Source organism: Phoxinus phoxinus (genome assembly GCF_949152265.1).
Source record: "Phoxinus phoxinus genome assembly, chromosome: 1".
NCBI classification, from domain to species: domain Eukaryota; kingdom Metazoa; phylum Chordata; class Actinopteri; order Cypriniformes; family Leuciscidae; genus Phoxinus; species Phoxinus phoxinus.
In genome coordinates this window covers 40,001-52,602 of record NC_136876.1, presented here as the reverse complement: position 1 = coordinate 52,602, position 12,602 = coordinate 40,001, and the positions used below count along the sequence as shown (strand labels likewise).

General features: G+C 48.8%; 1 protein-coding gene across 1 annotated transcript in view; it reads right to left on the bottom strand.

The window, feature by feature from the left end:
- Positions 1 to 308: 308 nt before the first annotated feature.
- Positions 309 to 12,602, bottom strand: part of wbp11 (WW domain binding protein 11) — a 20,736-nt gene continuing 8,442 nt past the window's right edge. The window contains exons 7-12 of the mRNA XM_079628330.1: positions 8,335 to 8,468; positions 4,344 to 4,541; positions 3,460 to 3,570; positions 3,111 to 3,383; positions 2,809 to 2,994; positions 309 to 973 (exon numbers count right to left, since the gene is read on the bottom strand). Of these exons, the coding sequence (XP_079484456.1) occupies positions 417 to 973; positions 2,809 to 2,994; positions 3,111 to 3,383; positions 3,460 to 3,570; positions 4,344 to 4,541; positions 8,335 to 8,468 (1,459 nt within the window). The 3' untranslated portion in view covers positions 309 to 416. The remainder of the gene's footprint in view (positions 974 to 2,808; positions 2,995 to 3,110; positions 3,384 to 3,459; positions 3,571 to 4,343; positions 4,542 to 8,334; positions 8,469 to 12,602) is intronic.

Below are 12,602 nucleotides of genomic sequence, written 5' to 3'. Positions count from 1 at the left end.
ATATACATGTACGTCATATTTCATCATCTTTCCTCAATGACTTAAACATAGCATTTGTATTTATACTAATGTGACAAGCAAAGCTCACATCATTTATTTAAACAACCAAAATATAAGGAAATGTTTTTTTTGAAGAATTGCTCAAAAAGTAAATACATTTTCCCAACACAATATGCTTACAAAATCTTTCAACACATGAATAGCATTTAAATAAAGGGAGAAGATGTGAAGTTTTAAGTTCGGACAATGTATGTACAATTAAGCAGAAAACTGTTTACTGTTAACATCATTACCAAAGCGAGTCGGCAGGGGTTTAACATTTTTATTCATGTTTACAGATAAAACAGAGAAAAGGTACAAAAGAGCTTCTAAAGCGAGCGCCACTGCGTGCGGACATGTGCTGCTGCTGGGAGTAGCTAGAGCAGGCCCTCCATCTCCCGCATGAAGGCCTCGTACATCTGGTCCTTGGTCTTCATGCTGGGCGGCGCGGGCCGGTCCGGCTGGCTCGGGTGGGCGGCGGCCTGGTGTCGGGGCTCCTCCTCCCTCCGGCTGGCTCTCTCCGGCCCTCCGGCCCGGTCCCTGCGCACGCGGAGCGCCGTGGGCACGAAGCGCGTCACCTCCGTCTTGGGGTTGATGATCTGGGGCTTGGCGGAGATGGTGGCGCCCCCCGGCTGGGCCGAGGCCGGGCCGGAGCCGCCCGCGACCGTGGCCCGCTTCTCGATGGTGGGGGCGAGCGGGTGGGCGGAGGTGCCGGGGGGCGGCGGCATCTGCATGGCGGAGCCTCTGGGGGGAGGCGGCAGGGGGGCGGAGCCCTGGGGGGCGTCGCCGGAGGGGGGCGGAGCCGAGGGAGTCTTCTGGCGGAGGCTGGGCGGAGCGCTGAGCACGTTGGGAGTGAGCGGAGGCGGGAACAGCGAGAGGGGCGGGGCCATGCGGGGGGGTCCGGAGCGGGGCGGAGGGGGGGGCGGAGGCATTCCTGCAAACCAACAACACATTAGAGCATCAGTGTGGCCATTATTATTATGTGCTAGCCGGTTTTAAACAGATACAAATATGTGACGATTCAAGTCGGTTGAGAAGTTAAACTAATCGCGATGCCGGTTTTAAACAGCAGGGGTGTTCACAGTGCACTCGCTTTGCAGGAACGATAGCCGAGTTCATGTTCATGCCTAGGGAAGCGGAGTTTGTGAGCGTGAAGTTCGACTTCCATAGGAATGAATTGCAGCACCATCAGACTGGAGCAAACGTGGCGACGGCAAGCACGTAGATGTCGACTCATTGTGGCGGCTTTTTGACTTCCGAAGACTATTAGTCACAGTGAGAAGCTCCACTCACACTAAACTAACTGTTGCATTATTTACTGTTATCTCTGTACAGCCGCTTTGAAACAATCTGTATTGTAAAAAGCGCTATATAAATAAAGGTGACGACATTGTTACATAAAATGTAAATTTTAGCAAAAAATTTTTACAGCATTTTGGCTGAGATAAAAAAGGACACTTTCTTTCACACAAACGTGAGAATCGTATCGTGAGAATCGTATCGTGAAACCCGTATCGTGAAACCCGTATCGTGAAACCCGTATCGTGAAACCCGTATCGTGAAACCCGTATCGTGAAACCCGTATCGTGAAACCCGAATCGTGAAACCCGTATCGTGAAACCCGTATCGTGAAACCCCGTATCGTAAAACCCGTATCGTGAAACCCGTATCGTAAAACCCGTATCGTGAAACCCGTATCGTGAAACCCGTATCGTGAAACCCGTATCGTGAAACCCGTATCGTAAAACCCGTATCGTGAAACCCGTATCGTGAAACCCGTATCGTGAAACCCGTATCGTGAAACCCGTATCGTAAAACCCGTATCGTAAAACCCGTATCGCGAAACCCGTATCGTGAAACCCGTATCGTGAAACCCGTATCGTGAAACCCGTATCGTGAAACCCGTATCGTGAAACCCGTATCGTGAAACCCGTATCGTAAAACCCGTATCGTAAAACCCGTATCGCGAAACCCGTATCGTGAAACCCGTATCGTGAAACCCGTATCGTAAAACCCGTATCGTGAAACCCGTATCGTGAAACCCGTATCGTAAAACCCGTATCGCGAAACCCGTATCGTGAAACCCGTATCGTGAAACCCGTATCGCGAAACCCGTATCGCGAAACCCGTATCGTGAAACCCGTATCGTAAAACCCGTATCGTGAAACCCGTATCGTGAAACCCGTATCGTAAAACCCGTATCGCGAAACCCGTATCGTGAAACCCGTATCGTGAAACCCCGTATCGTAAAACCCGTATCGTGAAACCCGTATCGTGAAACCCGTATCGTGAAACCCGTATCGTGAAACCCGTATCGTAAAACCCGTATCGTGAAACCCGTATCGTGAAACCCGTATCGTGAAACCCGTATCGTGAAACCCGTATCGTGAAACCCGTATCGTGAAACCCGTATCGTGAAACCCGTATCGTGAAACCCGTATCGCGAAACCCGTATCGTGAAACCCGTATCGTGAAACCCCGTATCGTAAAACCCGTATCGTGAAACCCGTATCGTAAAACCCGTATCGTGAAACCCGTATCGTAAAACCCGTATCGTGAAACCCGTATCGTGAAACCTGTATCGTGAAACCCGTATCGTGAAACCCGTATCGTAAAACCCGTATCGTGAAACCCGTATCGTAAAACCCGTATCGTGAAACCCGTATCGTAAAACCCGTATCGTAAAACCAGTATCGTGAATCGTATGGCATCGAATCGTATGACCCTATCATGAGTCTCACACACACACACACACACACACACACACACCTGGCGGGGCTGGAGGCGGCAGGCGGGGCGGGGGCCCGCGGGGGGGCGGTCCTGGAGGCAGGCCCGGCGGGGGGCCCGGGGGAGGGCCGGGGGGGCGGCCCGGGGGGGGTCCTGGAGGCAGCAGGCGAGGCATCGGGCCCCTGAGGGACCCGGGGAGTCCAGGCGGCCTCAGGAACGGGGGAGCGCCTGCATCACAACACAATCACGGACATTACTTTCACTACTTCATTTAGTGCTTTATTAAGGACTCCAGTGCTAATGAGCTGCTCATTAGCATAATGATGATGAGTGATGTAACGCACCGGGAGGCGGGCCTGGAGGCGGGCCGGACGGCGGGCCTGGCGGCCTCATTGGAGGAGCAGGAGGCGGTCCTAAAGGAGGAGGCCCTGTGATTGGTGGCGCCTGCATGTGTGGAGGAGGCTGCTGCACTGCCATTGGTCCCGATGGAACAGAAAGTCTGGGATTGACCAATGACTGAGCGGCTTCGGCGGAGACCTGATCCTCAGCATCGGACTCGTCAGAGTCCGAGTACTCCTCTTCATCCTCCTCCTCCTCTTCTTCCGGGACAGACTGACCTGAACACACACACACACGTAACAACGCCTGTATGCCACTGCTGTCTGAGAGCGAGCTCAAGATGACGACACACACCTGCCATCCGCAGCATCATGGCCTGCAGCGGCGTGATGCTCTTCGTCTTCACCACCCTCCTCTTCCTCTTGTCTTTGGGCGGAGGCATGTCTGCGAACCGCACACTGCGTCCTGAGGGAAACAAACACAGCGCAGCATATCTTTATCAGTGTCGGATTACGTATTTGATCCCAATGGTCAAAAGCAAAGATGCTGACTCAAATATCTCATAGGAAAACACTCTAGTATTAAATTATATTCATTCTAAGTACCAGTCACATTTCCTTCAGAACACTTCTGAACACCCACATTCTGTCTCCGCCTGGGGAAGGAGCTAGCAGTAGCAGTACTCATGTCTGAACTCAAGGGTTAGGGCTAGAACACTAACCTAACCTAACCCACCCTAACCCTAACCTAAACCCACATTCTGCCTCCGCCTGGGGAAAGGGTTAGCAGTAGCAGTACTCATGTCTGAACTCAAGGGTTAGGGTTAGAACACTAACCTAACCTAACCCACCCTAACCCACCCTAACCCACATTCTGCCTCCGCCTGGGGAAGGAGTTAGCAGTAGCAGTACTCATGTCTGAACTCAAGGGTTAGAACACTAACCTAAACCCACATTCTGTCTCCGCCTGGGGAAAGGGTTAGCAGTAGCAGTACTCATGTCTGAACACAAGGGTTAGGGTTAGAACACTAACCTAACCCTAACCTAAACCCACATTCTGCCTCCGCCTGGGGAAAGGGTTAGCAGTAGCAGTACTCATGTCTGAACTCAAGGGTTAGAGCTAGAACACTAACCTAACCCTAACCTAACCCTAACCCACATTCTGCCTCCGCCTGGGGAAAGGGTTAGCAGTAGCAGTACTCATGTCTGAACTCAAGGGTTGCAGTAAGTGAAGGCCACCTGTGTGTTTCTCGCCCCGCTCTCTCTCCTCATCGCGGTCGTCGTGGCGATCAGCTGTCACTCTCGCGCCAGCATCTGCACTGTCTCTCTCTCCGCCACTGTCGTCCTGAGAGTCGCTGTCGTCGTCTGTGTCGCTCTCGCTGTCAGAGTTTCGTACTCCAGTGTCCATCATTTCAGTGTCTGAGCCACCGCTGCCCTCTGACATGAACACACAACAGTGAGCGGGGAATAACACACACACACGTAAAACATGATAAACAAAAAACGGAAGAAAGTTTAAACTGGAAAATATGTAAGCTAAAGACCTTGGCTCAGTTTTAGCATGTATCTGGCGTGTAGCGTGCATCTGATGTGTATGTGCTGTGTGTAGCGTGTATCTGGCGTGTAGCGTGCATCTGATGTGTATGTGCTGTGTGTAGTGTGTATCTGGCGTGTAGCGTGCATCTGATGTGCATGTGCTGTGTGTAGCGTGTATCTGTAGTGTAGCGTGTATCTGTAGTGTAGCGTGTATCTGTAGTGTAGCGTGTATCTGTAGTGTAGCGTGTATCTGGAGTGTAGCGTGTATCTGGCGTGTGGCTGGAGTGTAGCGTGTATCTGGAGTGTAGCGTGTATCTGGAGTGTAGCGTGTATCTGGAGTGTAGCGTGTATCTGGAGTGTAGCGTGTATCTGGAGTGTAGCGTGTATCTGGAGTGTAGCGTGTATCTGGAGTGTAGCGTGTATCTGGCGTGTAGTGTGTGTAGCGTGTATCTGTAGTGTAGCGTGTATCTGGAGTGTAGCGTGTATCTGGAGTGTAGCGTGTATCTGTAGTGTAGCGTGTATCTGTAGTGTAGCGTGTATCTGTAGTGTAGCGTGTATCTGTAGTGTAGCGTGTATCTGGAGTGTAGTGTGTATCTGTAGTGTAGTGTGTATCTGGAGTGTAGCGTGTATCTGTAGTGTAGCGTGTATCTGTAGTGTAGCGTGTATCTGGAGTGTAGCGTGTATCTGTAGTGTAGCGTGTATCTGTAGTGTAGCGTGTATCTGGAGTGTAGCGTGTATCTGGAGTGTATCTGGAGTGTAGCGTGTATCTGGAGTGTGGAGTGTATCTGGAGTGTAGCGTGTATCTGTAGTGTAGCGTGTATCTGGAGTGTAGCGTGTATCTGGAGTGTATCTGGAGTGTAGCGTGTATCTGGAGTGTAGCGTGTATCTGTAGTGTAGCGTGTATCTGGAGTGTAGCGTGTATCTGGAGTGTATCTGGAGTGTAGCGTGTATCTGGAGTGTGGAGTGTATCTGGAGTGGATCTGGAGTGTATCTGGAGTGTATCTGGAGTGTAGCGTGTATCTGGAGTGTGGAGTGTATCTGGAGTGGATCTGGAGTGTGGAGTGTATCTGGAGTGTATCTGGAGTGTATCGGGAGTGTATCTGGAGTGTATCTGGAGTGTATCGTGTATCTGGAGTGTATCGGGAGTGTATCTGGAGTGTAGCGTGTATCTGGAGTGTAGCGTGTATCTGCCGTGTAGCGTTTATCTGGAGTGTAGCGTGTATCTGGAGTGTATCGGGAGTGTATCGGGAGTGTATCTGGAGTGTATCTGGAGTGTATCGTGTATCTGGAGTGTATCGGGAGTGTATCTGGAGTGTAGCGTGTATCTGGAGTGTAGCGTGTATCTGCCGTGTAGCGTTTATCTGGAGTGTAGCGTGTATCTGCCGTGTATTGTGTGTAGCGTGTATCTGGAGTGTAGCGTGTATCTGGAGTGTAGCGTGTATCTGCCGTGTATTGTGTGTGTAGCGTGTATCTGGAGTGTAGCGTGTATCTGGAGTGTAGCGTGTATCTGGAGTGTAGCGTGTATCTGCCGTGTATTGTGTGTGTAGCGTGTATCTGGAGTGTAGCGTGTATCTGGAGTGTAGTGTGTATCTGGAGTGTAGTGTGTATCTGGAGTGTAGCGTGTATCTGGCGTGTAGTGTGTGTAGCGTGTATCTGGAGTGTAGCGTGTATCTGGAGTGTAGCGTGTATCTGGAGTGTAGCGTGTATCTGGAGTGTAGCGTGTATCTGGAGTGTAGCGTGTATCTGGCGTGTAGTGTGTGTAGCGTGTATCTGGAGTGTAGCGTGTATCTGGAGTGTAGCGTGTATCTGGAGTGTAGCGTGTATCTGGAGTGTAGCGTGTATCTGGAGTGTAGCGTGTATCTGGCGTGTAGTGTGTGTAGCGTGTATCTGGAGTGTAGCGTGTATCTGGAGTGTAGCGTGTATCTGGCGTGAAGCGTGTATCTGGTGTGTAGTGTGTGTAGCGTGTATCTGGCGTGTGGCTGGAGTGTAGCGTGTATCTGGCGTGTAGCGTGTATCTGGAGTGTAGCGTGTATCTGGAGTGTAGTGTGTATCTGGAGTGTAGCGTGTATCTGGAGTGTAGCGTGTATCTGGAGTGTAGTGTGTATCTGGAGTGTAGTGTGTATCTGGAGTGTAGCGTGTATCTGGCGTGTAGTGTGTGTAGCGTGTATCTGGAGTGTAGCGTGTATCTGGAGTGTAGCGTGTATCTGGCGTGAAGCGTGTATCTGGTGTGTAGTGTGTGTAGCGTGTATCTGGCGTGTGGCTGGAGTGTAAGCGTGTATCTGGCGTGTAGCGTGTATCTGGAGTGTAGCGTGTATCTGGAGTGTAGTGTGTATCTGGCGTGTAGCGTGTATCTGGAGTGTAGTGTGTATCTGGAGTGTAGCGTGTATCTGGAGTGTAGCGTGTATCTGGAGTGTAGTGTGTATCTGGAGTGTAGCGTGTATCTGGCGTGTAGTGTGTATCTGCTGTGTATTGTGTGTGTATCGTGTATCTGGAGTGTAGCGTGTATCTGGAGTGTAGCGTGTATCTGGAGTGTAGCGTGTATCTGGCGTGAAGCGTGTATCTGGCGTGTAGTGTGTGTAGCGTGTATCTGGCGTGTGGCTGGAGTGTAGCGTGTATCTGGCGTGTATTGTGTGTGTATCGTGTATCTGGGGCGTGACTGGTGTGTAGCGTGTATCTGGCGCGTATTGTGTGTGTAGCGTGTATCTGGCGTGTGGCTGGCGTGTAGCGTGTATCTGCCGTGTATTGTGTGTGTAGCGTGTATCTGGCGTGTATTGTGTGTGTATCGTGTATCTGGCGTGTGGCTGGAGTGTAGCGTGTATCTGGCGTGTATTGTGTGTGTATCGTGTATCTGGGGCGTGACTGGCGTGTAGCGTGTATCTGCCGTGTATTGTGTGTGTAGCGTGTATCTGGCGTGTGGCTGGCGTGTAGCGTGTATCTGCCGTGTATTGTGTGTGTAGCGTGTATCTGGCGCGTGACTGGCGTGTAGCGTGTATCTGGCGCGTGACTGGCGTGTAGCGTGTATCTGCCGTGTATTGTGTGTGTAGCGTGTATCTGGCGTGTGGCTGGCGTGTAGCGTGTATCTGGCGTGTATTGTGTGTGTAGCGTGTATCTGGCGTGTGGCTGGCGTGTAGCGTGTATCTGGCGTGTGGCTGGCGTGTAGCGTGTATCTGCCGTGTATTGTGTGTGTAGCGTGTATCTGGCGTGTGGCTGGCGTGTAGCGTGTATCTGGCGTGTGGCTGGAGTGTAGCGTGTATCTGCCGTGTATTGTGTGTGTATCGTGTATCTGGTGTGTAGCGTGTATCTGCCGTGTATTGTGTGTGTATCGTGTATCTGGTGTGTAGCGTGTATCTGCCGTGTATTGTGTGTGTAGCGTGTATCTGGCGTGTGGCTGGCGTGTAGCGTGTATCTGGCGTGTGGCTGGCGTGTAGCGTGTATCTGCCGTGTATTGTGTGTGTAGCGTGTATCTGGCGTGTGGCTGGCGTGTAGCGTGTATCTGGCGTGTGGCTGGAGTGTAGCGTGTATCTGCCGTGTATTGTGTGTGTATCGTGTATCTGGTGTGTAGCGTGTATCTGCCGTGTATTGTGTGTGTATCGTGTATCTGGTGTGTAGCGTGTATCTGCCGTGTATTGTGTGTGTAGCGTGTATCTGGCGCGTGACTGGAGTGTGTAGCGTGTATCTGGAGTGTAGCGTGTACCTGTGCGGCGCGTGCTGGCGTACAGCTGCAGGATCTGTGGTGGCGGGGGTCCTGGAGGGGGTCCGGGCGGTTTGCGTCCCGGCGGCAGGCGAGGAACTCCAGCCAGAGCAGCAGCAGAGAGCGCTGAACCTTTCCTGAAACACACATCAACACACACACTTTCCTGAAACACACATCAACACACACACTTTCCTGAAACACACATCAACACACACACTTTCCTGAAACACACATCAACACACATCAACACACACACTTTCCTGAAACACACATCAACACACACGCTTTCCTGAAACACACATCAACACACACACTTTCCTGAAACACACATCAACACACACACTTTCCTGAAACACACATCAACACACACGCTTTCCTGAAACACACATCAACACACACACTTTCCTGAAACACACATCAACACACACGCTTTCCTGAAACACACATTAACACACACACTTTCCTGAAACACACATCAACACACACACTTTCCTGAAACACACATCAACACACACACTTTCCTGAAACACACATCAACACACATCAACACACACACTTTCCTGAAACACACATCAACACACACGCTTTCCTGAAACACACATCAACACACACACTTTCCTGAAACACACATCAACACACACACTTTCCTGAAACACACATCAACACACACACTTTCCTGAAACACACATCAACACACACGCTTTCCTGAAACACACATCAACACACACACTTTCCTGAAACACACATCAACACACACGCTTTCCTGAAACACACATTAACACACACACTTTCCTGAAACACACATCAACAAACACTTTCCTGAAACACACATCAACACACACACTTTCCTAAAACACACATCAACACACACACTTTCCTGAAACACACATCAACACACACACTTTCCTGAAACACACATCAACACACACACTTTCCTGAAACACACATCAACACACACACTTTCCTGAAACACACATCAACACACATCAACACACACACTTTCCTGAAACACACATCAACACACACGCTTTCCTGAAACACACATCAACACACACACTTTCCTGAAACACACATCAACACACATCAACACACACACTTTCCTGAAACACACATCAACACACACACTTTCCTGAAACACACATCAACACACACGCTTTCCTGAAACACACATCAACACACACACTTTCCTGAAACACACATCAACACACACGCTTTCCTGAAACACACATCAACACACACACTTTCCTGAAACACACATCAACACACACGCTTTCCTGAAACACACATCAACACACACACTTTCCTGAAACACACATCAACACACACGCTTTCCTGAAACACACATCAACACACACACTTTCCTGAAACACACATCAACACACATCAACACACACGCTTTCCTGAAACACACATCAACACACACACTTTCCTGAAACACACATCAACACACATCAACACACACACTTTCCTGAAACACACATCAACACACACACTTTCCTGAAACACACATCAACGCACATCAACACACACACTTTCCTGAAACACACATCAACGCACATCAACACACACACTTTCCTGAAACACACATTAACACACACACTTTCCTGAAACACACATCAACACACACACTTTCCTGAAACACACATTAACACACACACTTTCCTGAAACACACATCAACACACACACTTTCCTGAAACACACATCAACACACACACTTTCCTGAAACACACATCAACACACACACTTTCCTGAAACACACATCAACACACACACTTTCCTGAAACACACATCAACACACACACTTTCCTGAAACACACATCAACACACACACTTTCCTGAAACACACATCAACACACACACTTTCCTGAAACACACATCAACACACACACTTTCCTGAAACACACATCAACACACACACTTTCCTGAAACACACATCAACACACACACTTTCCTGAAACACACATCAACACACACACTTTCCTGAAACACACATCAACACACACACTTTCCTGAAACACACATCAACACACACACTTTCCTGAAACACACATCAACACACACACTTTCCTGAAACACACATCAACACACACACTTTCCTGAAACACACATCAACACACACACTTTCCTGAAACACACATCAACACACACACTTTCCTGAAACACACATCAACACACACACTTTCCTGAAACACACATCAACACACACACTTTCCTGAAACACACATCAACACACACACTTTCCTGAAACACACATTAACACACACACTTTCCTGAAACACACATCAACACACACACTTTCCTGAAACACACATCAACACACACACTTTCCTGAAACACACATCAACACACACACTTTCCTGAAACACACATCAACACACACACTTTCCTGAAACACACATCAACACACACACTTTCCTGAAACACACAATTTCCTAAAAAAATATCTGATATTGTAATAATGTTGGTGGATCTGCGCCTAGACATGACCGCAACACATGATGTAGTCCGCTGGATCCAGACCAGATGGAGGACCTGCATGTGGGATATATATGTGTGTGTGTGTGTGTGTGTGTGTGTGGTCCGGCCTGAAACTCCAGGGAAAGTTGGCAAAACTCCCCTGTGCTGACCACTCTGTATCACACACCATCTATACCAATGCCAGCATCAGTGAGGAGATCCTGACTTTCTGCGTAAAAGCACGCCTGCAAGTGCTTCCTACAAAATACAACTGATCAGTGTGGTTTCCCTCCACACACTCGCCCCTCTGCACGCTGCATGACCCCCCTCAACACCTCGAGTCAGTAGCTCACATCATGAACCGTTGCCCATCATTCAAAGGACTATATATCGCCCGACATGATAGACTTGTGGACCTCATTGCTGCTCAGATTCCCTGTGTGGGCGATGAGCAGATTTTTAAACACACTACTGTGCAATGTGACTGGTTTAACTCGCCTACAAACACTTTCGTAGGGTTGGCTAATACACCAGATATTATTAACATCTCTCAGAATGGAAAAAGAGTGACACTATTTGAAGTGTCATGTGCATTTGACTTATTTATGGGGGATTCGTACTGTTCTAAGACTCTAAAGTATCAGTCATTGATAACAACCATTGAGAACCTTGGGTATAAATGTCGTCTTATTGTGCTGGTGTTCGGTAGTCTAGGTCATGTACACAGGCTAGCGGTCCGCGGACTTTGCATTGGGGGGATTGCTAAGACAAGGGCCAAACAACTGGCAAAGTACTGTTCCATCTCATCCATTATAGGAAGCATGTTTGTTTGGAGAAGGCGATGCTTTCTGTATCCTTAGAACCAGGGTCCGAAATTAACTTTTTGGCTCACCTGCCACGGGGACTGGTAGATGAAAAAATCCACCAGCCAAGCATATTTTTTACCGGCCAAAATAATAAACAGCCTTTTTGTGTCACATATACATTAATTTCAGTAAATTTAATTGAGATAATAAGGTATTATGTTGAATACAAACATACAAAATTGTCCAGAGCAAAATTTGAAATGTAGGCTATAATAATTTTTTTATTTTTTATTTTACACACACACACACACACACACACACACACACACACACACACACACACACACACACACACACACACACACACACACACACACACACACACACTCTTAATCTCTCTCTCTCTCTCTCTCTCTCTCTCTCTCTCTCTCTCTCTCTCTCGTTTTTATGTTGAAAGGAATGTCTACTGTTCATTTAGCTGTTCATAATCTGTCCATTACTGTTCACACACATTTCTGTCATTTTCTATCTGAAGCTATTGCCTGCAACATTGAAAACTCCGGTCTCTTGTGTTTAGCGCGAAAGCTCACGGACAGTCGTGCCGTGTACCAGCTGCTTTGAAGCGAATATCAGTTTAACTGACTCGTAACGTGTGCAATATCTCACGACCTCCCGAGTGTCCGAACATTTTATTTTATTATTTATTCGCTAAACGGAAAATCTACCAGCATTTGGCGCTTGGCGGGTGTTAATTTCGGATGCTGAAGACAGCGCTTAGGAGACGGTGAAAGCCTTTCGCCTGTCTCCACTGAGAGAGAGAGAGCGCGCGCGCGCGACCGGGGCTCGCTCTCTCTCTCTCTGCTCGTTCTTCAGTTAAACATGCGCCCTGTCACATGCGCAGCAGTTCGTCTACATTCGGCTACTTACCGATCAGATAAGACTATGGCGGGACAAACATTTTATTAAAAACATTTTCACAAAAACATTCACCCGCCAGTGTGGCG